General features: G+C 33.0%; 2 protein-coding genes across 7 annotated transcripts; one reads left to right on the plus strand and one right to left on the minus strand.

Moving 5' to 3' along the window:
• Nucleotides 1-2,630: 2,630 nt before the first annotated feature.
• On the plus strand, nt 2,631-11,044 carry LOC131944836 (cyclic AMP-responsive element-binding protein 1). 4 transcript variants are annotated; one of them, XM_059305682.1, is made up of 7 exons: nt 2,631-2,729; nt 4,752-4,924; nt 5,358-5,443; nt 5,547-5,629; nt 7,504-7,677; nt 7,833-7,980; nt 8,720-11,044. In XM_059305682.1, the coding sequence occupies exons 1-7, from the start codon at nt 2,654-2,656 to the stop codon at nt 8,862-8,864; spliced, it is 885 nt and encodes a 294-aa protein (XP_059161665.1). In that variant the 5' UTR covers nt 2,631-2,653; the 3' UTR covers nt 8,865-11,044. The 4 variants fall into 4 exon arrangements, with proteins under 4 accessions (XP_059161665.1, XP_059161669.1, XP_059161667.1 ...); XM_059305686.1 differs by having other exon boundaries at nt 7,621-7,677; XM_059305684.1 differs by having other exon boundaries at nt 2,638-2,740.
• A 5-nt stretch (nt 11,045-11,049) lies between these two features.
• Nucleotides 11,050-27,039, minus strand: LOC131944835 (putative ATP-dependent RNA helicase DDX41). 3 transcript variants are annotated; one of them, XM_059305679.1, is made up of 16 exons: nt 26,887-27,039; nt 23,045-23,160; nt 21,936-22,028; nt 19,444-19,693; nt 17,388-17,462; nt 17,245-17,305; nt 16,837-17,046; nt 16,536-16,689; nt 15,893-16,029; nt 15,419-15,581; nt 15,106-15,309; nt 14,716-14,812; nt 12,366-12,515; nt 12,185-12,256; nt 11,760-11,870; nt 11,050-11,235 (listed from the first exon to the last, which is right to left on the minus strand). In XM_059305679.1, exons 2-16 carry the CDS (start codon nt 23,057-23,059, stop codon nt 11,099-11,101), a joined length of 1,929 nt encoding a protein of 642 aa, XP_059161662.1. In that variant the 5' UTR covers nt 23,060-23,160; nt 26,887-27,039; the 3' UTR covers nt 11,050-11,098. The 3 variants fall into 3 exon arrangements, with proteins under 3 accessions (XP_059161662.1, XP_059161663.1, XP_059161664.1); XM_059305680.1 differs by having other exon boundaries at nt 26,959-27,038; XM_059305681.1 differs by lacking the exon at nt 26,887-27,039 and adding an exon at nt 26,700-26,718.
• Between the last annotated feature and the right edge of the window lie 82 nt (nt 27,040-27,121).

Consider the following 27,121-nt stretch of genomic DNA (forward strand, 5'->3'; position numbering starts at 1 on the left):
TCGAGCAAAAGTCAAATACATCAGGTCGGCTTGCCACATTTTCACGTTCTGCGCCGGTCGTTAAATAAAATAAGTCGTCAAACGTTAACTAAAGCGGTTTAGTCCTTAAAGTTTGGTATTTTTTAATTCAATAGATTTAAGTTAATAAAAGGTAAAGAGCTTCTAAAGGATTCAAACATTGGAAATAATATCTTTGGTCGCTATATAACTCATTTCCCTATAGCTCAAAACTGAGAAACTTCAAAATTTGAAAATACAACGAGAATAAAATACGGTGTTAATACAAATCCATCTGCAAGCGAACCTTTAATGAATGTGGTGTATTTCTGCGTTGGTAGCCAGCTTCGCAATACCCACATTTGTAATATGCGATGTCTGTGTGTACTTTAGCATGATGTCCAGCGAACTGTATGCTTTATATCGGCTTCGCACAGTGTGCAGCTCGCTTCTCCCCTATTCTGATTGTGTGTTGAAAGGGAGTAGGCAGTATCCGCACACCACTTTACTTTGATGTGACTGTTTTTAACGCTTTCTATTTCTATTTCCTATGATCTGTTATATTTAAGGCTGATGTTTTGTCTTCTTTTAACTGTGTTATGTCTGTATCAACGTTAGCCTGTAGTTTTATAGCTTGAGATTTCTCAATTTCTGAAACTATTCATGAGGTTCTCTGCATTGTGCCGTGCTGATATTGTGAGTTGTCGTCGATTTTTCGTCATTTGCTTTTTGTATTGAATTTACCAACTGAGTTGCGTCTGTATCCTTACTTCTTACTTAATCCTCTTTGTATAGGGCCTCACCGTAATCTTCCATTTTGTCCGGTCCCTGACTGTTAATTTTGCAATCTCCGGTAGATGACAATTGTTAGTCCAATGCTGAGTTGATGAGCACCTTTGACATGTATGTCTTCTTCCAGGGAGTGCTATTAGAATATTATTACTTTATATTTATAGTTGAGCTCGATGGGATGGATGATGAGTTGTCTGAATACATTGTGAATTTTAAAACGGAGTTTAAAAATTGTTTGAACAATACACTTTCACGGCATAATTATTTTTAGAACTCTAGTTCCGACGTACATTGGCTGCTGGTAATTTATCCACATGTTTTCATGGGGCGGTGTGTATTGGGCAGTGTTTCTTTTAGGTATTTCTTCGGGGAGGTGGAGGGCGAAGCAAATCTACCCCTACCCCGAATGAAATAGAAAAGTGCATGATTTATAGTATTTATACTCGGGCAGATTAGACTCGACAGATGGTGACAGGAACTCTTCTATGAGAGACAACTCCATAATCAAATAACTGCTGCCTGGTAGAAAATGTAGTTTGTTCTTGGTTGGACAAAGGCTATGGAAGCAAATCCAAAAAGAAAAGCTGGCTGAAATCTAAGTCAGCGGTCTATATGGCGCATAACCAGTTGACAGGTATACTTAATTGTGTTAGAGGGAATATCTCCCAACACTAAAATTAAGAACGCAGAAGAAGAATAGAAGAATAAAGAAAATATTAAATTTAAGTCCGCCCCCCCCCCCCCCGGAAAAAAATATTCTGAAAGAAACACTGGTTTCTGATGAAGTAAGTGGTTCCCTCGGACATCTCTCCGGCGGGAGTGTGTGTGTGTGTGGGGGGGGGGGGGGTTAATATTCTTCAAAGGAACATAATATAACCACCGTTAAAATGTCTCATAATTATCGTGCTAAATCTGCCTTTGGCCGAATATTTACACCAAAAGCGTGAAATAATTTATAGATGTTCTGAAATTTCTGTAGATGGGTTTAAAAAAATAATCCTAATTTGGAAATCCCGCGAAAACTATTAAAAAGATACCTAGGACTTAATCGTCTATTTTTCACTATTGTGTTTTCATTATTCATATTGATTATTAGGCGCTATATTGTTTACTAAATAGTTTCTATAAAGAATCACGCAATACACATTTAATGTGGTTTATAGTAATTTAGTCTATAAGCCTACACAAAGAAAAGCAAAATAGTTTATTAATAATCAAGGGAACATTGACAGTTTTTTATAGATCTAGATCTAATAGTTTATTATTTAGAAATGAATGTGCATGCTTTTTTTTTTCAAGATAAAGCTTTAACTTTAACGATTAATGAAGAAGTAGATCTAAATATTTTAAATTTTAAAAAAAAATGAAAAAATATAATATCTTTATTCATTAGTTTAAAAACGAAATGAAGTGACAGATTTTTGTTAGATTATAGAACTAGATTCTACATTAGATCTAGACTCTAGAGATCTAGTCTAGATTATTATATCTAACTGTAGCCTAACAGAAATCAGATGAATCCTCAGGAAACAACGTAATTATTGCTAAAATCTTAAGTACATACTCTATAAAAAAAAGTTCCACTATAAAATACTTCAGCCTAAAGAATATTGCTTAAATGTGTTATAATTTATCTTAATTAAAAATATTTTTTATTTTAAAAGTACTTTTGATTTTTTTTAAAAGATTATTTAGTCAAATATTTTATTTTAAAAATAATTATTAATCTATTTTTAGCTTGCAAGCGTCAGCAGTGGCTTTACTGACGTCATTCCATAAATTTCGACCAATCAAATTTGGCGAGCGTATGAATACTCCAATATTTCTATGTAGAACGGCCTTGTTATTTGGCCTTGTGACGCTGATGGTGTATTTTGACGTGGCGACTACGTATTCTACAAATTTATCCACTCCGATTGCAGCAAAGTTGGTGACGAAAAGTACGTAATTGGTAAGAACTCATTGACGAATCACAACAATCGAGCATGGTGATGGTCCTGGAATACGTGTGTGCTGCTTAAGTCTGATTTTTGTTTTAATGGAAATTTAGAGAACAGACATTTCTGAATCAGGATGAACGTTATTAACTGGAGCGACAACAGCTCGAGGTTGGTCCGATTCAGTGGGTGGCCTAATTTCGATTCTGAGACCATTTTTCTCAGTTTGTTGATATCAGGCAACTACGCTCATCCTCGAATATCTGTCGCTAAGACAAGCATGAATGAAAGAAATTTCGTTTTAGAAAAGGAGTTGTATCCTACACTTATCACTAATAAAGAAACGACTGTTTTCAATGCTAAAATAATTCGAGAGAACTTAACATGAGTCGAGTTTACTAAAAATAAAAATTCATTTTATTAGTCACTCTGTGTGACACAGCAGGCATGGATGATTCATAAATTTTTCTGAAATTTTTACACATAGATCTAGTGATAGCTAGACTCTAGATCTAGATTCTAGCTCTTCTTAGTCCTGCTAGTAAGATCTAGATCTAAATCTAGACCAAATCTTCTGAATCTCTAGATCTAGTAGTCTACTGATTGTTTCCTATGGTAAATGCCACTAAAATTTAGTGACTAAATGGTTAGACATCTGAGTCTAAAGTTGGAGTACAAGAGTATGACTATGAGTAGATATTATAGTATAGATCTAGAGTAAGTATACTACTCAGTAATACTGTTCATTTCAGGACTAGATCTAGACTATCAGTCATTGACTGTATTAGATTCTAAGCTGGAGAGCTATACTAGATCTAGATCTTCAGAGATCTCTTAAGCCTAAATAATTTTAAAAAATGGACGGCATTTTCATACATTTGGTACATCTATATTCTAGAATCTGGATCTACTTTATGAGCAAGATCTGGATTCTCTAGTCATTTTATTAGAATTTGCCAGGCTAGTTTCAATTTTTTAAAATCTTTACTTTTCTTTAGGCTACCGGCTACACACTACACAGAAGAGAAGTCATTTAGATCTAGAAACATTGATTAGTACCAGATGATTAAACATGGCATAGATTTTAATTTGACCTATAAAATAAAACAAATCAGAAATTAAAACAAACAATCCTAGTAACTGCTGTATGACATGACACAAAGCTAAAATTATTTAATTAGATCTACATCTAGCTAGGCCTATGTGAAAACAAAACTAAGCCTGTAACTTTTAAAATGGATAGGCCTATATTTTTATTAGGCTACATTTTTATAGTAGGGATACTATGTTGGCCTATACTGTATGTAGGCCTGTGCATTTAGGTTGAAGCATACATAAACATTTGATGGTCGATATTTCCAGTCAATCCTTTGTATCCCTAGCAGGACATCTCCCACAACGAGAAACGTGGGTGGGGGCGAAGGTTTAATTTTTTAATTTGTGTCTGTTTTGTAAAAAGTGCAATGGTTTACTAATTTCTAGTTTACACCATCGTGGTCTGCAGCTGATAATTTTCACTTGCTGTTGTTAATCAAAATACAAGTTGTCTCTTCTCAGTGATTCAATAACTTGTCGCTCTTTAATCCTTATTCTAAAACCTATTGATCAAGTATTTGATGCCTGTCAACAATTGGTGATGACATTTTTAAAATATCTACATAAGCATAAAACTGATCAGTTTCAAACAGGCAGTTCCTTTCTTTCTAAATTGTAAAACATTTTCCTCCCAGGAAGTTACTAAAATGTATTCAGAAATTAATGCTTGTTTGCAGTGTTATCAGTGTTGTATAAAAAGCATACTTCATTAAGGGGGAAGGGAAAAGGATCTGTGTTAGTTCCACCAGACCTATCTTTTATATGTAATGGAATATTACATTATTTGACCCCAGATAGGTAGCCCTTGTATTGTTTGTTCAAATTATTTGAATGAATGAAAACTTCTGTAGGACTCCAGTGACCAATGTAAAATACAAATGGTTTGCAACAAATGACCACTTTGATTTTCTCTCCGTTTCTTTTTCCCAGACATGTCAGCAGGGAATGGTCCTGGAACAGCTGACATTGAAAATGGCACCCAGGGCATTTCAGTGGTCCATGTGAGCATTCCTAACCAAGCCATACAGGTTCAGCCTGTCATTCAGGCAAATCCAACTATCATACACAGCGCAGGCAATTATCAGACAATCCAAGTTGTCAGGGTAAATTGTCTATTTTAATATCATAACCTGAAATGGAGGTTAGGAATAGTTTGGGAAATTGGAAACCTTTCAAATGCCATTGCATGCATATTTTTTTACTAAGCTGTTGTGTATGTGTGGTTAATAGAAAGAAAAAAACGCCCCCACCACAATCATTCTTTTTAAAGGGCCGATAGGTAGAAACTGTTGAAATTTCTTTCAGATCCGTGAGGCGATTTGTCCTCCTACTAATTTGATCAAATCTTACACTATTCTTATTTTTTTTAACCAGCAAGGTGTGGTTGCTTTGTTGGGATTTTCATGTCCCAACTACATTTTTGATAGCTTTCTTGATGTTTATAATTGGAATGGATTTTGATCAATTTTTTCAGCGATATGAATATTATTGATGTAAACGTTTGTATTAATTTTGGTGTTATTTTCTAAAAATCAGGTTGCCGCAGTTGACGACGATTTATCTTCTGATGACTCAGATGCCAAGAAAAGAAGGGAAATCCTAGCAAGAAGACCATCATATAGGTAGAATGGCATATATTTTCAATTGTTATGACTTTTTGCACACTTGTCTACTTAATAAGAGAAGTGTTATTCTTGGTAAATAGTCTATATTCTATATTCTCAGGAAAATTCTTAATGACCTTTCCTCTCCTGTTACAAAAATGGAAGATGATTCAAATAGTAGTCAAAGTCAAGATGGCCAAGATTGTAAGTATTATATTTTAATGCAGGCAGCTCCCGATTAAAGAATAATTGCTACCCCTTTGGTAAAAGGTTTGAGTCTTAAAAGTCAAACCACCAAGAAAGTTAATTGCATTCACTGGGCAACTATTTATTTTTTACATCACTGTTGGAATTTGTTACATTTAAAAAAATTGTATTGGTACATTAAAATGTTAATTTTAAGTCAGTGTGTAGTTTTATATATTTTTGTTATCGAAAGCTGCCTGTTATTATTTTTATTATTATTTTATAAATGTTTTTAAGAAGTGTGTTAAACAAAAATATTTCTTGATTCCATTATTGTATTTTTTAAAACAGTGAATACATTAATGGCTTCTTTGTATAATCATCTTTATACATGTATTTGTAGCAGATATTACTAGAATTCCTTTTGCTTTGATGTTAAAGGTTCATTCAGGCCAATGTGACTGCAGATTTTTAACGATTCTTTTTAATTCACAGTGATATGACAAGTACAGGAATGTGACTTTTCCAAATTTCTGCGGATTTCAGAATTCGAATTTTCCGTTACAATTTTTTCTATTTTATATTTGCACCAAAAATATTTTGGGTGTTTTTTTAATAGCAGGCCATTCTAAAAGAATAAATTTTTTGCTCAATTTTAAAAAAATCTTATTTCCAAAACACTTAAAATAAATTGATCTAAAAAGTTAAAATTACAATTTTTTTTTTCATGGTCACATCCCTGCAAGTGTTATTAGTATATAGGCTGGATTTAGTTGAAATTATTCTTTCTTTGGTATGAATGCGAATAGCATATAATGAATTTTTAAAATTGAGTTTTACAGTTTTGGGTAGTGTAACCATAATATAATGAGGTAAAGGTTTCTACTCCTGATGTCTAGGTGCTTTGATTAATTATCCAACCAGCGCTGATAAAAAAAACAACCGCTTCCATCAACTTCTGTTTGCTGTGTTTACTTGAACAGTTATGGATGAAATAATCAACAGACTCGTCCAGGTGTCGATTTCTCTCAACAGATCACATGATGGGATAATACTTGATTACTCTTCTTCGACTTAAGAATCCTGGGATCACATTAAGCTTTCCTTTTGGTGTAATAGACAAGACTTTTTCTAAATAACAACAAAAACTGTCACCTACCATGTTATTTCATGCTCCTTCCAGTATACAGGTACTCATATGCCCAAACAACACTTAAAAGCATAGACCATGTATCATACTAAAAAAAATCATCACGTAGCAGATTTTCAAAAATATTTAATAATAGACATGTTTTTTATTGATGTAGGTTGCGAGGATATAATTGTCATATGATGCAATAAAAATAAATTTGGGATACATGTACAAAGACTGGTGGTTCTTCTATATAATTGTTTTTATACTTCAAATCAGCAGGATGCGGGATTCAACATGCAAGTCACATTGGCTTAAATTTATTTTTATATAACCTTTGTTTACTTCTCTTTTTGATACATGCACATCGGAATTGGAAGGGCCTTTTATTTTATTGTTATATTATATATTTACATGTATTGGTTTCCATTACTAAAAATATGTAATGCTGTTTTGCCAATTGTTTATGTTCTACAAAAATCCAACCTGACTGTCTGGGATGAAATCAAACAACAAATTTATTGGAATTCATGTAGATAAATCTGTTCCTTTAAACATTAAGCTGCTTTAATGATTCGGAAACTTTTTCTAATTCCTAAAAATATAAAGAAGTATTCTTTCACTTCAGAAATGAAGCCCACGAACAAAGATACAACCAATAATTGCATATGGTCTCATACTATTGGATAGTATCTTATCTTTTTCCCATAATTTACAGCGCGGATATTTCCAAGACCATTACAATTTGATTTTTCAACAGACGGTCAGGGTGGTACATTGCAACTGAGTGCACATGGAGATGCTACACCAGCAACTCAAGGTCTGCAGACATTAACAATGACCAATGCAAGTCCTACATCTGCTTCTAATTCCACAGGGGGAACCACAATTGTACAGTATGCCCAGGGGCCAGATGGCCAGTTTTATATTCCAGGTCTGTATTATAATATTACTGTATTTTGTGATAGATCATAATAGTATTTATCTGGTAGCAGTTTTAGGTTGATGCAATGGGCTTCTATATCAATTATTCAACTAAGATGTGTTGGCTTTTTCATTATTAGTAATCATTATCACTTTAATTTACAGTTGGAGGAACTAATGTTCAAGCCTATCAAATAGCTACACCTGGATCCTTAGCACAAAGTGTTGTAATGACAGGCAGTCCTATTTCTTCACCGCAACACATGTCAGAGGAAGGTTCTCGGAAAAGGGAGTTGCGGTTATTAAAAAATAGGTTTGTAATATTTCACAATAATCTTTTCATAATTAAATTTTTAATGCTCTAGATCATTTAACCTTTTACCAGTTGTGGCATCAAAACTATTTTACTTCCCACACAGCTGGGCAAAAAGACGACTCATTTTATAAAATAATTTTTTTGGAAATAGCCACTTACGTTAAAAAAATAAAATAAAAGTAATATTCATAAAACTGGTCTAAGTTTATTTGCATGAAGTTAAATAGCTTAATAATTTTCTAGTTTATTTGCATGGGGTTAAATTGCTTAATAATTTACTAATTAATAAAAATTACACTTACCTCAGAAGAACTTATACAAAACACTTTTTCTAATATTATTTCTAAGAAAAAAATTAATTTAAAATGCTAAAAAAAAAATTCAGCGTAGTCGCTAGAGCTTTCTTTTACAATAGTTACATTATAAATAAGGCCTGATTTAAATTTAGATTTAATTTTAATAATTATATTGCCCATAATTTTGAGAGAAATATCAGAAAATGAAGCACCAGTGATAGAACTAGAAAACATTAATACAACTTTCCCATTTGTGCCGGTATATTCAAAATCCACTACTACTCGTAAATAAATATACTATACATAGTAGGACAACCACACCAAAAAATTATCTGGTGACCACAGGTGCATAGTTATGTAAAGGGTTAATGTGTGCCTGTTTCAACATGTTTCTAACCAGGTTGCTGGTAATAAAAATAAGAAAATATACACATTTTCAGAGAGGCAGCAAGAGAGTGTCGGAGGAAGAAAAAGGAATATGTCAAATGTTTAGAGAACAGAGTAGCTGTATTGGAAAACCAGAACAAGACATTAATTGAAGAACTTAAAGCATTGAAAGAGTTGTACTGTCAAAAAGATGCATGACTTTAATTTTTACCATAGCATTTGAAGCCAGAGAATTTCTAATGGCAACTCCTGTGTTGTCAAGTTTGGACCAGGGCTATGTTCCCTAAAATGTGATACTAGGAAGCTTTAAGCTTTTTATTTGGTCCACGGCACCAGCCATTTCACATTTGAGGCTCCTTGAACTGCAAGAGAAAACCTCAGAGATGCCTAAATAAGAGGCATTCAAATTGATAGAAGAATTTATTGACTTTTCATTTAAAAGTCAGTCTTCTGTTGTATTTTCTTTTGTTTGTGTTTAAAGAGGTCAAAATATATGGTGTTATTTCCATACTTGAAGAAGCGCAGATAATTTAAAATGGCTGTGATGAAGAAATGTCTGTAGTTTATTTTTAATTACATTTTTTCTGTATGTTTTTCTTTTTACACTGTCAGAATCAGATTATATAGACATTGCTTTGTTAACTCATTGTTGGGTTTACTTTTTATCTTGTTCCTGTATTTTTTTTTCCACTGGTTCATTTGTTTATGTTCAAAATTTCGAAAATGTATTTTTCTTCTCACCAAACAATATGGTACTCATTTAAGTAAGGATTTGTTTTCTATCAAAATATAGTAGTTTTGCACTGTTTTGTGTACTGTTGGAACATATATTTTATTTAGGCGTTTTATCTTGTACATTTCAGCATGAGCTAAAATACTCTAGCGCTTTTAAATTTGTAAATGTTCATTTTTAATGAAATCCAAATTTATTTCATTTTTTTCCCTTGCAGCTGTAATCAAACTTAGCACCTATTTTTTAAAATGCCATCTTATTCAATTTATGGATTAAATTTTTTTTTTTCCATTTTTTTTTTGTGTTGATCATGGCATTTTAATGGTTTGTCTTCAATTAAGACAGACTAAAGGGTAACTAAACAAAGTAGCCATTTTAAAACTTTTCTTTTATAAAATATAACATTGAGTTATAAGTGAGTCTTGAGTGTCTTCACCATTGTAAAGCTCCATTTGTTCCTATTTCATGCACAATTTGCTCAGACCAATTTAGAGGCATGTTTTGTTTACTCAGTACCTAATTCATTATCATGCCTTTTCATTCTATGCCTTAGACTTCCACAATTTACTTCATTTCAATGATGTATAAATGCTTATGTGAAGTGCTTTTTTAAAAGAAAACAATTGAATGTTCAGTAATCTCAGATTTTAAAAAAATGTTAACTATTGTTTTAAATAAAGTTCAAATTTTGAACTGGAATAATTTGAAGATGTTGTATTTAAAAAAATGGTCTGTTAAGATCTACAAATATGTTGAGATCTTTTAACTTATTTTTTACAAGCAAGATCTTAGGTTCTGATACAGTGGTAATGTCAAGATATATTGTTTAAATAAATATGCAGCTTGTATTGTAAATTCTCAATGTATTTTTAAATGAGCAAATTCATTTTCTCAAGACTGTTAAACTTCAACAATGCATACTGTAGAGTGGTATTTAAATGTACATAGGAATAAGTGATTAAATAGTAATTGTTATTGTGTGTGCACTGTATGTCATGTTGAGGAAATTTCTGTACATCTTGAAAACTGTCATAATTCCGGTTACAGAACTTATAAAAAGTTTTACCACTATCTGTAAGTTTCTTTTGATGTTTTTTTATTTGTTGTCTTAATCACATTTAATTCATGACTAGTAATGTTTTTACAGGGGCTAATTTGTAATATTTTACAAAGGCTAAAATTTGTCTAGTAGGTTTCCATAATGTAATCACTTAAGCAATCATGTGAAAGTGGTGTGTTAAATAAATACTCTGTGATAAATACTAAACGAAATGCCAGGTGGGTTCTTATTTAATTCACCACTCTCCATTAATTGCCATCAAAGTACTTCTCCCTTTTCTTTAGCACTGTCAAAGTACTTCTTTAAAAATCATGTCTAGCCTAACTGCAGTTTCTTTTCTAAAAAAAAAATCACGTTTGTTTATGGGGGTATTTTAAAAGATGCATTTTGTAGTGATCTGCATAGTTAACTACATTCCATAAAGCTTGGTGAAACACCTTGAAAAATCTGGTTTTGTAACTAAATTTCTTAAAAAAGAGTTAAATTATTTTATCTGTCTTCAGTGTATTTATATCGTCATGTGTACTTTTGGTTTATTGTTGATCCAACAAAATTAATGATATAATAAAATCTTACTGAACTGAAGCTAGGATTTTCTTTAATTATTTTATTTGGTAAATCAGAACGTTTTTTATGCCATTACCAATCTGCACTGTTATGGGCCAGGTAATCTTTGCGTCCAATACCCTGGGCTTGTTTGGTTTGCATTGCTTGAAGTTTAGGACAGTCAGCAATTCTATGGCCAAGACCACCACAGTAGGAACAACCAACTTCACCTGCAGATAACAATTTAGTACATAGCTGGGATGATGAACATTGAGAAATATGCTTAAATGATGAGGCCAAATCTATTTAGCATGACATGCTTTTCTTACTATATTACTTCTGAGCGTAATAGTGCTTTTTTTTTTAAAACCATGGAAGAGAATAAATATAAGTATTAATCTCCAAATGTATTAATCAAAATTACTTAAAATCTCATCACTGTGTGAAAGGAGTCTATCATCTAATTCTGTTAGGTATGTAAATTTGGCAATGAATTTGAATTATTTAACTTGTCTGTCGATTTATTTTAAATATATGCTTTGCAGAGAAAAGGAAAAAAAAGTCAGCTTCTTCAGTGGCTTGCTAAGCCCCAACTGCAGTGAAATGATTAGGCAGATTCAACTATAAGATTTTAAAAATAGAATGGTGAAAAAAAATATCAAAAGACCTTTGTTTTTATAAAATATAGCATCTTTTAGAACTTCTACATCTTAATGGGTTTAGTTTAATCTGAATGAAATTTTTAAAATATTACCTGAAATATCCAAGTATTTTTCTGTTTCTGATTCCATTGTTGCTAAGAAAGCTGGAACCTTCTGATTGGCTTCAATTAGTAAATGCTTTAAATCCAGCAATATAGATTCATCTAAAAAATTTAAAAGACAAATAAAGCAAGGCTTTTTCCAGATTTAGATACCATAGTGGCATTTTACTTTAGTATACTAGTATTTTTATATAACATGCTCTTAGGTAAGTCCACATTTTAAAAAAAAAATCAGTAGATGCTAGCCTGCACACTCAATTCCAAAAGAAAAACTTATGACTGGAAACTACATTCTTTTGTCTGCATCACTTCAAATTATCTTGTCATTTACAATAATTAACATGTTAAGGGTGTTCATCAGGAAACTAACCAAAAAACCACACTATGTCTAATCATGTGCTCAAGTATAAACTTACCAACTGACTTGTTCACAAATGTTGTAGCAACACCCCATTGGCCTTTTCTTCCTGTTCTTCCAATTCGATGGACTGGTGAAATTTAAATTTATGTTTTCACTTAAACAGCAATCATAAGGTTTAAATAAAAAATCAAATAATATAATTTCTTAAGGCAGTTCTAATCAAGAAAAGTAAATACCATAGTTTTCAATGTCTTCTGGCATGTCATAGTTGATTACATGTTGAATTCCTTCAAAGTCTAAACCTTTACTAGCAACATCTGTAGCAACTAGCACATCTTTTTCCCCTCTTTTAAACTCTTCAACAGATCTGCTTCTTTCTTCTTGATCTTATAAAATAAATTCCATACTTTAAAAAAATACTATATATATATATATATATATATATATATATATATATATATATATATATATATATATATATATATATGTATATAATTAAATTATTATTATTATTCATTACACAAATAAATTTAAGCCAAGTCAAAGCAATATACAGATGAACATGACAAAATCTATATAACCATAGAAGATCTTAGGTACAAACTGTTTGCATTTTCTCATTAATGCTTTGTACAAAATAACCTCTTGAACTATTCAATAACAGTGTTAAAAATAACTTTACAACACCTTTAAATACCCCTGCTGTGCCACAGAATATGCAAACCCAACTCATTAAAGAACTGCATTGTTTATCTGTGATGCTTTTGCATTGTTTACAACAGCCATGAGTCAACTATTAAGGGGGAAGGCTCCGGTAAAAAAAACTTTTTTAATACTCGTTAGAAAACAGTTATTTCTTTACAGCTTTATTAAGATACACCCGCATATGCATTTCCACTAAAAATTATATTTTTTTAAATCTTGGTAACTATGACAACGGCGGCCATCTTGAAAAATTAACCCCTTCGTAGGTTTTCCACCATTCACAAAATATTACATTTTAAGTCCAATAAATAATCAATTCATAATCTTCTTCCATATTTTGGGGTAATCAGCTAAAAATTTTAAGTGCATATCTTCAAATTAATTTTTTAAGAATTTTCAAAATTTGTGTCCGTTCAAAACACTTAACTTTGGGGAATTTTGGGGCATTAAAACTAGTGTTTTGAACGGACACAAATTTTGAAAATTCATAAAAAATTAATTTGAAGATATGCACTTAAAATTTTTAGCTGATTACCCCAAAATATGGAAGAAGATTATGAATTGATTGTTTATTGGGCTTAAAATGTAATATTTTGTGAATGGTGGAAAACCTACGAAGGGGTTAATTTTTCAAGATGGCCGCCGTTGTCATAGTTACCAAGATTTTTTCAAAAATTTTTTTTAGTGGAAATGCATATGCGGGTGTATCTTAATAAAGCTGTAAAGAAATAACTGTTTTCTAACGAGTATTAAAAAAGTTTTTTTTACCGGAGCCTTCCCCCTTAATAATTAGTAATTATTATTTTATTTTCAAATAGCTTTAAAAATAGTTTAGTTTAAAGGAACTTTACTATTATTCAAAGGTTTTCTTTATTTACTAGCCGTTGGTACTCATTGCACGTGATTTAAATGCCTATAAATTTTACAGTTATGCTTGTTTGAGAAAAATATTTTAAAATTTTATAAAATAGTTATTGGTCAAAACACAATGAGCTTTACTGTTGAAGGCTATTAGTGACAAAGCAAAGAAATAACTAAATAATTAAAAATCCAACACATTTAAAATAACATAGGCTACCAATAACTATTAGAAAAATTAAATTATATACATTATTAGTCAACACAACACCTTATTAAATGCACATACTGATTAAGAAACTTAAAAGAATCCGTTAAAAACACGGCTGTTCAATGGCATTTATGTAGTTTTTTAAAGTAAATTGTATTACGATGAAAATTGTATACATTTCATAGTGTACGTCTTGATAAGTAGATCTATAGATCTAAATCAAACTTGAATGAAAGTGTTCATTTTCTTCATATTCTAAAATTGGAAGATGATGCCATTAGTTTTGTGTACTTTCCATAGTTTAAATATGTGACATGTGATGTCATTGTTTTTAGCATTCTTTTAACAACAATAAACACTTTTCCGATTGCATATTTAAAGTGTTTCTACATTCGAATATGCCTTTTTTTTTAAATTTTCTTTCTTTAAATAAAATTTAGTTTATACATTTAAAATATCTAACATAATTTTCAACAAAAGTTTGTATCTTAAAGTTCTCTGTATATCGCTGAACATACTGATCACTTAGCCTCAAAAATGTTGCAGATAGAGAGAGAAAGAGAGAGAGAGAGGTGCGCACAGGGGATTTTATATATTAAGATTTTTGTATTTAAGTCAAAGAATGGGGAAATTAAAAGTTTAAATTTTTTATGCAGTCCCTTCAATAGATAAGAAACGTTTGTGTCACAATCTGAAAGTGGTAGCTCTAATATAATTTAATTGCTATGTTATAAGTAATGTAAAAGTTAAATAAAATAAAATAATGCTAAATTACAAAGCAGTAAGCTTGAGAATATGAAAAACTTAGTTACCTTTTCCACCATGAATAGCAACAGCTTCTACACCTTTTAACAATAAATATTCATGAATGGCATCAACATCTTGCTTTTTCTCTGCAAATATAAGCACCTGGAAAATGGAAATATCACATTAAAAAATCAATTCTATATCAAAGAATTAAAATTTACTCAAATGGAAATAACTTTAAAATATTAAACATGCTAAGTATTAGTTTATACTATAATTTCAAATTTAAAAAGGATTTTTTTTTATAAATTCAAATAGTGTTGATCATAAAAAATAAACTTCTCAGTGATGCTGATTTATCACTTTAACTACAAGACATTCCCCACGACTACAACTCCAAAACCAAAACAAAATAATTGTGTTAATGATATGTGGTAATTTAAAATGAGCCATACTGGTGGAGCTGTTTTGCGGAGACATTGCAAAATATAAACCATCTTTGCTTCCTGTTTGACATATTCAACTTCCTGTGTAATCTCTTGACTAGCTGCACCAGCGCGGCCCACATTAACAGTCACTGGCTTCACTAAAGCACTGCGAGCAAAGTTTTGGATTTTTTTGGGCATTGTAGCAGAGAACAACAAAGTCTGTCTTTGTCCCTGAAGAAAAGAAAAGTCAGCAGTTATAAAGGTATATTTTTTAAAAATTCCCTAGTTATTGTAGTAAGTAATGTAATAAAAAATGTGGGTCTAAGTCTAAGAAGGCTACCTTAAAATATGAAAAAATGGTCCTGACATCTTCTTCAAACCCCATGTCAATCATGCGATCAGCTTCATCCATACACAGATACCTACACACATCAAGTGTGACCATTTTCTTGTCTAGCATGTCCATTAGACGACCTGGTGTGGCTACCATTATGTGTGTACCTCTTTAAAAAAGGCAAAATAAGTTTAAATGAAACCAGTAATAAGCTAGTGTTTCATAACTAAAATAAATTTATAAAAATTATTTCATAATATTATCTAGTCTATTATAACTACTTGCAAAGGAAAACAAAAAATTTGATCTAATATTTCATAACATTCAATCAATAATTAGTTTTATTCAATGGCAATTAGCAAATTTTAACTGCCAATAAGTACTAGGTTATTTTCTTTAGTTTCTATACAAAATTGTTTTTTCTTTTCTTTTTAATATAATAAAATCAAAGGCAAATTTAAGGCTAATTTTTTTTTTTACCTGTTGATTGTATCCATTTGTTCTTTAACAGGCATTCCACCAATGCACAGTACAGGACGAAGAGCTGGGTACCCAGCTGATGATAAACAGTCTCCAAATAATTTGATGATTTCAAAAGTTTGTTTCGCCAGCTCACGCTAAAAAAAAAAAAAAAATTTATTTGATGGATTTCCCTTTTATATCCCCCCAAAAAAAGTTAATCTTTGAGCATTGTAAATTATGGTGTACTTTGAAATATTTTTTTAGGCCTAATAAATCATTTATTTTTAAGAACACAGTATAGGAATTTCTATAATTTTCAATTTTTTAAAAATTGAAAGTTGTATCACACATAATATCTCTGATAACGATAGTCAAATTATTTAATCAGTTAACAGTGATTCATAAAAATCTGTTAAAAAAATACACTGTGCTTAAGAAATATTTCCCCACAATCCAGCATTTTAGTGCTAACCCAACTATCGGCAGTTTGGATCCCGAGCTTAATTCTGTAGAGGCCTGTGAGTCAATACAGCTCCATTACGGAAAGTAAAGGCAGCTTGGGTCAGAGAAACAGGTGAACTCTACTTCATATACCCGATGGCACGCCAAGTTTGAAATAGTAACTTTCAAAAGAAATATTTATCTTTTACTATAATCTTACTGAAGGGCAAATAATGAGCCCATATGGTCCCTCCCTTTTCATGAAAGGCAGCTTCTTCTCTTGCTCTACACAAAACATTATAATAGGCAGGGTAAAGACTAATGTTTTTCCTGATCCTGTGAATGCTATACCTATCATGTCTCGACCACTTAACCTGAAATTGTAATACAAAGTATCTTGTTAAGAAAGCCGTCTGAGTTATTGAATTAAAAAAACATTGTCAATGCAAATTCTTCAAGCAAATTGTAAATCTTAAAAAAAATTAAAACAATAATATTATAAACACAAACACTTGACTCACACAGTTGGAATGCCTTGAATTTGAATAGGAGTTGGAGTTACAATGCCTTTTTTCTTGAGTACATCAATAATTGGCTGAGGAAATTTCATGGCTTTAAATGATGTGATAGGGGGAGGTAAATCATCCCCTTCAACAAGTATGTGGTGTTTTTTCCTAAGCTTTTCCCATTTCTCAAGAGGCTGTTCCAAGACAAATCTGGGTGGTCTCCACCTGACATAGCAAAATAAAATTATTGTTTATTTTCTAGGTAACTTTTAAGTAAGAATCACTACATTTTAAGAGTGTATAAGACATTTAATTATAATCAACACATCTGAGATAAAACAACTCAAAAACAGCTATACAACTACAAAAACATGGCATATTTATGCATTTTACATGCCACTTCTATAATGAATATATAGTTACCCTGTTTTAATAGGTTCTGTGTATTCAATACCTTTTGCCAACTCAGCCACACCCATCAAAGCTGAAATTTTAAAATGTAAATATAAATTACACTTTACATTTTACAAAGCTTTAAATTAAGTATTATGGCTTCCACAGCTCACCTGTTTTTTCTGCGACACTTTCTAAGATCTTCTCCTCTTCCTTCAAAATTTTCTCCCTGTCGGTTTCTTTACGAGCTAGTAAAATGAAAGTTAATATAGAACAAGTTAATTAAAAGTTAAAGACTCCTTTTTCAAAATTAAATTTCTTATAACCATTTACAAAAGAAGTAATAGCACAACAGAATAGTACAATTTTAAACACAAAATTGGTTGACAAACATATAATAAACGAGAAAAATGGCCCGTTGAGGAAGGGTACAACGGGCGCTAGGCTGATAGTGCTGTCTCTTTTCTCTAAACTAAAACCAACCCACCCCCCCCCCCCCACACACCACCCCCACCCCACCCCCACACACCACCCCCACCCCCCACCACACACCACCCCACCCCCACCCCTCACCCCCACACACCACCCCCTCCACACACCGCCCCCCACCCCCCACCCCCCCCCAAAAAAAAACATGTCTACCGTCCCATTCAACGAAATATAATTATATACTTTTTCCAGTGTCCGCCCCCTCCCAGAAAATTCTACCCCCGCCCCCAAAAATTTCAAGTACCCCCACCCCTCTCCGGGGAGGAAAAAGTCTGAAAGAAACACTGAAACCAACCCACCCCCCCCCCCACCCCCCACCCCCCCCCCCCACACCACCCCCCACCACCCCCCATCCCTCCACCACCCCCCACCCCCAAAAAAAACATGTCTACCGTCCCATTCAACGAAATATAATTATATACTTTTTCCAGTGTCCGCCCCCTCCCAGAAAATTCTACCCCCGCCCCCGAAAATTTCAAGTACCCCCACCCCTCTCCGGGGAGGAAAAAGTCTGAAAGAAACACTGAAACCAACCCACCCCCCACCCCCACCCCCCCCCCCCCACACACCACCCCCCACCACCCCCCATCCCTCCACCACCCCCCACCCCCCAAAAAAACATGTCTACCGTCCCATTCAACGAAATATAATTATATACTTTTTCCAGTGTCCGCCCCCTCCCAGAAAATTCTACCCCCGCCCCCGAAAATTTCAAGTACCCCCACCCCTCTCCGGGGAGGAAAAAGTCTGAAAGAAACACTGAAACCAACCCACCCCCCCACACACCCCCCCACACCACCCCCCCACACACCCCCCCCAACCCCTCCACCCCCCCCCCCCCCCCCAAAAAAAAAAAAAACATGTCTACCGTCCCATTGCAAGAAAACCACTTTTTAGATTAGACACATTAATTAGGCGGTAATTTTATTATAGAGTATCGATGAGGAAATTTCTTTTGAGTTGGGGAGGGGCTCAGACGTTCTTACGCGGGGGGTGGGGCTTCGCCCCTACCCGAAGAATTGTATGCAAGAAACTCTTCACGCAAACCACTTAGATTAGACAACATTTCCTCTTTATTCAATATTTACGCCAGAATCAATGACGTCATTATATTACTGTGAGATTATTTTCTACTCTGTGCGCTAAATGTGTCGACGTCATACTTCGTTTTTCGAATTACTATGCATGTTTTTAAATTGCTTGTCTTTTCTCTAGAGCGTTCTTGTCAGATAGAATTTTTTCTTATGTTTTCTCTAGAGCGTTCTTGTCAGACAGAGCGTTCTTGTCAGATAGATAGATACATACACAGACAGCGAAACTATATAATAAATTATACATTTTTACAAGTATAATGAATTATATCAAGGCTAAAAAAAGGAGGATTACATGTAGGGTTAGCACCTCTTCCCTCTAAAATAACTAACAGCTAAAAAACGTACACTAAACCAACAAAAGCTTGGGAAGTTAGAGGTCATTCCTCTCTAGTAGGTCACATGATGTGAATTAGTAAAAGCCTGTGGGAAGCTAGTATGTCAAGAGATTTGATGGCAACAGCAAAAATCAGAAACAGGACCTGGAATATCCATCCTCTAGAAAGTGGCAAAGCTTTCCTTAGGAGTGACATGAAAAGATACAACATGAAAATTCACTGCTTATGTGAACCTGCCAATTTATTGGAAAACCATTGCCATAGGTCCAATAAATTGGGAAAGCAACTAAAACACAAGAAATTCATAGTACCTTCAGCTTTCTTTTTTAAAACACTGTGTTGATCCAGAAGGCTCACTTGTGCCAAAGGACCCAAATCTTGCTCTGAAATTTCATTTTCTTCATTAGAAGCAACATCTCTGTTGTCCTCATTTTCTGAGTCATCCATAATTAATTTTTTGACAGGTTCTTTTTCTTCTTCATTTCCACTACTGTCTGCCTTTAACAGATCTTCTCCTTTAATTGCTGCAACATGTCCTAATTTTTTCTTTATTTTCAGCAGCTGCAGTAAATTTAATGAAAAAGGTGTAAAAATATTTTTTTGATAAAAAAATTACTGCCTATTTATTAATTGACGAAACTAAAGGACAAATTATTTAACAGATTTTTTACTATTTACTTTTCTACTAAAATTAAAATCTAATACAAATTAAGCAAGAATTACATTTTTACTTTTTTATTGTTTGTTGTTGTGCAACACACCTTTTTTTAATCTATTCAGAATTAATTGTGTACTCTAAAACAGTGGTTCCCAACCTTTTTCGAGTGGCGACCCCCTTTTATAAAAAGTAAGTGACCCGCGACCCCCATAGAATTAAAAAGCCGAAATTAGTATGGAAATTAATAAGCACTAAAATAAGATTTTCTAGTAGACTTTCAATATGAACTACTCTTGATAACTGTTTTAATAGCATGAGTAAAATTGCATACTATTCACTAAACCTTCGTGGTTAACTTTTTAATTAATTTTTTTATGATAACGCCAACCTATGTCATTATAATTATCTTAATTTTGTTTTTAATCGAAGAATGGTGTTGAAAATATATTCTCGAAAAGTCAATCAATTTTACGTTTGGGTATGAATGGTGAATACTACACCAAAATTTTGTCTGCAGTTTTTCATCTTACTCTGAATCATTCTGCAAATCAAAGAATTCATCTTGTAATTCATCGGGGATGCTGGCAACATCAAAGGAAGAAGAGAATGGGTAATGCATAAATGCAGATTCTTCTTTTTTCAGCTCAGAGAAATAGCGATGCAGTTCGTTTTCAAGAGATTCAAGATGCCCAGAAATCGCTTCTTTCAAAATTTTAATTATCTCACAATCAGATTCATCTACCACACCGCAGAGTTTCTCAAATTTACAATATTTCCAAGATTTATTTTCTTTACCGATTTTGCAGTTTTGATAAAATTGCCCCGAGATTATCATGGAAAGTTATAATATTCGTTCATTTTCCCTGAAGCTTCAGGTTAAGCTTATCTTGATGTTCGAACACATCTGCTAGGTATGATACTCTCTCCAACCACTCTATGTCGTTTTAAGTATACCAAAAAGTCTTATTTACTTTGCACTTCCAAGAACAATTTGATTTCAGATTTCAATTCAAAAACACAATTAACAACATTTTTGCAGCGTACTGTAGTGTAGAAGAGCAGAACCTCGTGATCTATATTAATGTTTTTGCTCAGTTCTTTGAAGGTTCCAGATTTTATATAATTTACGACTTATACTAGCAATGGACTCTTGATGTCGATTGGTTAGGGCAGTGGTTAGGGAGCTAAATCTTTTCTGTTTTCTGAAAGCCCGATTTTGAGCTAAACATAGATGGCGCGCCATCCGTACAAACCCCACAGCCGTTCTAACCCATTTTAATAATCCAGTTTTTAAAAAAAAGTATTTATTTTCTCCATGCTATCTTCACAAAAGAGCAACTCTTCTTTGCTATCATCCGCATGAATATAGACACAGACCAGCAACTGCGAACACGAACTCACGTCTGTTGATTTATCAACTTGAAAAGCAAACAATTGTGAAAGCTTAATTTCAATAAAAATGTGTTATTTAACATTTACGTACATGCAGCGTTTGATGAGATTTTCTTCTATTGTTTTTTTTTTTTTTTGCTTAGCATTTTCTATCGCGACTTCATGTGATGCTTGCACTAATCCTGGTGAAAACTTCCTGTTCGATCAAGTCTCTGGCGTTTGCAACTAGCTTCATAACGACGAAAGAACTCCATATATTTTTTGGTGTGTTCCGAATGACTCGTCTCAAATGAGTATTAGTTTTGAAGATTTCATAGATTCGTGACTGAGAACAACTTTGTACAGTGCGCTTTGTTTCTTCTCTATTACATTTCCAGTGATGTTAATGAAGCCGAATTTAAAAAATTCTTCTAAATATTTATGTTTTGTTTCAAATTACTAAGGTTTAGTATACCAGTTGGCGACCCCCCAGAAAGACCTTTGCGACCCCCAGGGGGGTCGCGACCCCCAGGTTGGGAACCCGTGCTCTAAAACATAAGAATCCAGAGAAAATAAATTGAATGAGTGTTTTGCAAAAAATGATTAAGAGCGTAAACTTAAATTGGTAAATAATTAACAACTATCTTGTCTTTTGCATACAGCATCAACATTTTTTAGGTTGACATTGTTAAATGAAATATTCACATAACTTTACTGTGTTTTTATCTATCTATAAACACTGGGAAAATAGTGGTGTGCTAAACTAGTACTTACTTCCATTTTCTTTCTCTGTTTGATAGGGATATATGGTGTGTAGTCTTCATCGTCAGTAGATATTTCATCATCTTCCTTATCTGCTGTTGCACTCTATATAAAGAAACAATTTTAAATTTTTTGAATAAACCAGTTACATTAGTTTTATAATTTAAAGGTGAGAAAATAATTACAAAGTATATTATATTTAATGTTTGAACTTCTTCTTTTGTATAATTTTCTTTATGGTATATAGTCTCTAATGGGTTAAGCTATGTTCAATACCCAGGCAAATTTGAATCATGGTTGAGAATCATGTATCTTTCTCACAAAGTTACATGTCACCATGGGTTTTCACAGGAAGAGATGTAACCAACACCAAAGAAAAAAGTGGAATATTTTATTTTTACAAGTGTGTGAGAGTGATAGGGGGCAATGACAGCAAAGGTTTCTCAAGCACAATATTTCAAGGTTTTTAAAACATATCAAGGACATTTTATAACATTTGAAAAAAAAAAACTATTAGATCAAGACCCTGATAGATTGTGTAACCCATTGCAAGCCTACATAAATGTGTTTCAAAACCTAAAATGATATAGATCTTGATCTATTTTTTAAAATCTAGTAATAAAAAATAACGAAGTTAAAATTAGCTATTTAACAGCATGTGTAAAGCTTTAATTGTCTAGACACAACTATGCTTGTGTGGTCTTGAGTTGTAGGCAGCTTGATGATAAAAAGCAGGTTTGAGGTGTGTAATAGAGACACATATATAGCAAAAAGTGCATGTAAAAAACCTAAAGTAGAGTGTTCAGCATTATGCCTAGCTCAGTAGCTGCCTTTTCTTTCCCTAACGCAAGTTAGATACCCATCAGAATTGGGTGGACTCAGGGACATTATATTGTCTTGAACCTGGATTTAAACTCATTCTTTTGGGTCAGCTTTACCACTAGGCTAAATCATCCCACAAAAAATGTAGATAAAGTTGATTAAAACATATTGATGAATCATATTTCATATTTATTAAACAACATTCCTACATTATTACTCATTTAATAAATTATCATTCATATCATTTTGGATTATTATTAGGCCCTACTACATACGTTTTTATTTTATTGATTTCTTACCCGTTTTAATGACATGTCAGACGTCTAGTTTGTTGACATGTGATTATGTTACACTTGTTAAGTTGTTGGTATGTTATTGGTTCTTCCTCCAAAAGACCAACACAGACATCAAGAGACTGGAGGAATTAATTTAATAAAAATGATAAAAAAAAAACAGTCTGAGTCAGTAACATAACTGCTCACTGAACCTCACAGTCAGACTACACTTACACTACACTACATTTGACTACACAGTTGACAGTTAAACTTGAGTTTAATAAGTTAATAGTAAATTACTAAATATAGAATATAGAGTCTAGACTCTAGAGTAGGTACTAGGATTGGCCTCCCGATTCTCGCTGAACGGCGTATTTTTTCTCCCGTTACCGAGCGGTTTGCGTGTGCGGCTACGCGAATTCGACGGTTTAGTAAATTTTTTTCCACTCCGTTATTGAACGGTCAAATTTAATGTGGAAATTGTTTTTCTACTTAAAAATGGACTTTGCCTGGCTTTTTGTCTTTTGTTTTTATTTTCATGGATTATTCAAAATGGAGTTTTTCATTGAAAATAAGGTAAGTTTGATTTATTTTTTAAAATTAACTACTGGACGCATGTCTTTTTTTATTGATTGCTAGAGTCCCTACACCATTTTCCTCTATCATACTGAAATTTGAAAGTGTTTGGATGCAGCTCATAGAAGTTATATGCTGCCCCGTGGGGTGTATGGTTTAGCGCTGTCTTGTGCTTACTTAGAAAGCGAAAGTAAAAAACCGGAAGGAGTCGGGTCTCTTTATTTCTTAATACTTTACGCTTACACGAGAGGGGTATGATTATGTGATGTGTAGGGTCTACAGTCTACTGTGTTGTGGATGGGGAGAGAGTGGGGGAGGGGAGGGGGCTTGACTAATTGTATGACGTCATACGGTGATAAGCTTAATCATGTTTAAAGACGGCCATTTACTAGGAAATTATTTATTAGATTGTGGGCAAGATATGCGTATCAACTTTGACTGTTGTTTTTTTTTAATTTAATATTTGGAACATCGTAATTTGTTAACTTATTGTAGGTTTTTTTATTATATACAAATCGTATAGGCCCTAGCGTGTTTTATTTTTTTAAACTGTGTTCACCGGGAAACAGTCAATGACCGTCCTATTTGACGTCACAGAATTACGGGTGAAAGTGAGGTCAAGTTTTGGCTTTTTCTGATGTGCTACGTGCGTGAGGGTTGAGTAAATGTAACTTAGTAAGCATCGGTGGGTGATACAAATTGGTGACGTCATTTATGGACAATCCCCCCCCCCCCTGATAGGTACAAAGACTTTACTACATTTTTAAGTTTCTCACCACTTGTGTTTGAATGTAAACTTTGTAGCGCCGTGCTTTTTTGGTGTTATCACTGTAGCCTGGGCGACAAAGCTGTTTTACCGTGAGCGTTAATGACGCGAGCGCTTAGCCACGTGCCTTATTGATGAGCGGTTTTGTCGGGGATTTCAATGTCGGTTTTGTCGGGGATTTCAGTGTCGGTTTTGTCGGGGATTTCAGTGTCGGTTTTGTCGGGGATATCAATCTCGGTTTTGTCGGGGATATCAGTGTCGGTTTTGTCGGGGATTTCAGTGTCGGCTTTGTCGGGGATTTCAGTGTCGGTTTTGTCGAGGATTTCAGTGTCGGTTTTGTCGGGGATTTCAGTGTCGGTTTTGTCGGGGATTTCAGTGTCGGGTTTGTCGGAGATTTCAATGTCGGGAGTTTTGTCACATGGCATATGGACAGTAGCATTTTGTGGTGGGATATTTTTAAGGGAGCCTTATATTACAAGGCCATTTATTTTTAACGGGATCGATTTTTCAGGACCTTTAATATTGCCCTGTCGGGGTATTTTTTTTTATGAATGAGGATAATTTTAGCAAACAATTTTTGTACTTACCTACCTTTTTATTTTGCTTTACATATGTGTTTTTATTTTCTAGTTATATTTTATTTATTGTCATGCTAATGAAGTATGTTTTATATTCCAGACAGAATATGCACTTCTAAAACAGAGCAGAAACCATATGTAGAACTATATAAATTATAATAAAGAATAAAGTTCTTTGGTGTACTCCTATATATAAATTGTTCATCATTATTTTTTTACTCTAATAAAACTGCAGTTTATTTTTACTACAAGCATATTCATTGAGATTAAAATAAAAATAAATGAGGCTCAGCAAGGGACAGTATTTGAGCCAGCAGTGAAGAAAAAATTATTTCTTTTCAAAATGACAAATGTTCTTTAGAAATACAAAATATCTTGGTATAAATCAGAAACATTATCATAAACAAAATTAAACTAAATCTTCATTTAAAAGTAGTGTGGTTATGACTATGCCCAGCTGTCTTCAATTTCCATAGAATATCAGGTACTCATTACAGCTGGGTGGACTCGGGGATGTCCTATCAACCTCAGTCCTGAATCCAAACTTGAGGCTTAAGGTTAACATTTGGGCGTTCTATCATCTGACCATGTCATCCCTTCATTTAATTACAATCACTGAATCAGACTAAGGGTCTTAAACAAAGTTAAAGGATTTGCCATCAATGTAACATCAACATATTTATTTTCACTTTTGGGACAATGATAATCATTTACATAATTACAATGTGAGTTGTATCAATTCTTCAGTTCAATGAAAAGAAAAACATACCATGATGCTAATTATTTAGTTAGTATTAATACTTAATAGACACACTTTTAGAACTTCATTCAAGCAAGCTCCGTGCTTGATATTTTTAATAAATAGATAGAACTCACACTCAGATTGTGCGAAAAGTTTTGGTTTTTTAAAAGGGGGGGTACCTTCTTCAACCATATATTTCTGGAAAACAGATGGAGTCACAACCAGTATTTTGATTATTTCTTTTGTAGTATAGAATTATCTTAAGTTAAGCAAATTTTGGAACTTAAATGCTCAGTAGTTTAAATTTGCCATAATTTTGTATTTCACATAAACCAGACTTCGGTTTTGTAGAATCGCATGATTTATCAGCTTTGCATCATGATATACACAAATCTTTCATGCTATGATCAATATTTTGATATTATTCATTGACACACCCATAGTTACTCATTCTGAGTGATTTTGAGCTTAATATTTCTAATAGTTAAAATTTAAACTGTGTTTGTATGAAATCACTGCGTGTTCAAAAATAGGGGGGTACCATGTTTAACTTTTGTTGTTCAAAAATTCTACCCATAAATATCTTATTTTTTGGTTTATTATGCTTCCATATATGATAAAAAAAGATACTGGAAAGTTTAAACAAATTCTACCATGTAGTTTACAGGCTATGATCATTTTAGTGCACACTAAAAAAATCTTTATCACAGAAATTTAAAAAATCCTATGTTAAAAAATGCACCTTTTTTAATAGGAAAAAAAATCATAACTTTTTAACCGTTAGAGCTAAATAAAAAAGGAAAACTGTTCTGTGATTCTAATTTTTTGCTCCTTTTACCTGCAGTCATTGTTTTGCAATCAAACCATTTTTGAAATTATATCCTAGTACCTACTCTAGAGTGTAGTGAGTAAGAAACACGAAATAGACAGTTCTGCGTTCATAGATCTAGCTTAGTAGCTACTAGCTAGATCTAGTAACTAGTACTCTAGTGCTAGTACTAGCCTAGTACTGATTACACTCAGTACTCACTACCGACTACAGATAGATCTAGATCTAGATAAGATTATCTGGTAATCTATCGTTTTGGGTACGTAAAATCGCCCGCGGCTATTTTACTTTTTACGTACCTAAAAAAAACGATAGATTACCGGAGATTATCTATACTTAACTATACTAGAATCTAGTATATACTAGCCTACTAACTATACACTATATAGTCAGACACAAATTGAGTCGTAGATCTAGTATAGTAGTACAAGTTGTCTAGTAACTAACAGTATTAAATTGGATTCAATATTTATATTTATTTAATATTTTTATGTTCAGCCTAAAAGTTAGTTGATATTCTGATATTTTTTTTTTGTAAACTTTGAATAAGAAGAGCACTAAAATTATTTTCGCACTTACTTAGGAACCCAGTATTTAATTAATTTTTCTC

Source organism: Physella acuta, unplaced genomic scaffold, assembly GCF_028476545.2.
Source record: "Physella acuta isolate Inbredline_101_S28 unplaced genomic scaffold, ASM2847654v3 ptg000511l, whole genome shotgun sequence".
Lineage (NCBI taxonomy): Eukaryota > Metazoa > Mollusca > Gastropoda > Physidae > Physella > Physella acuta.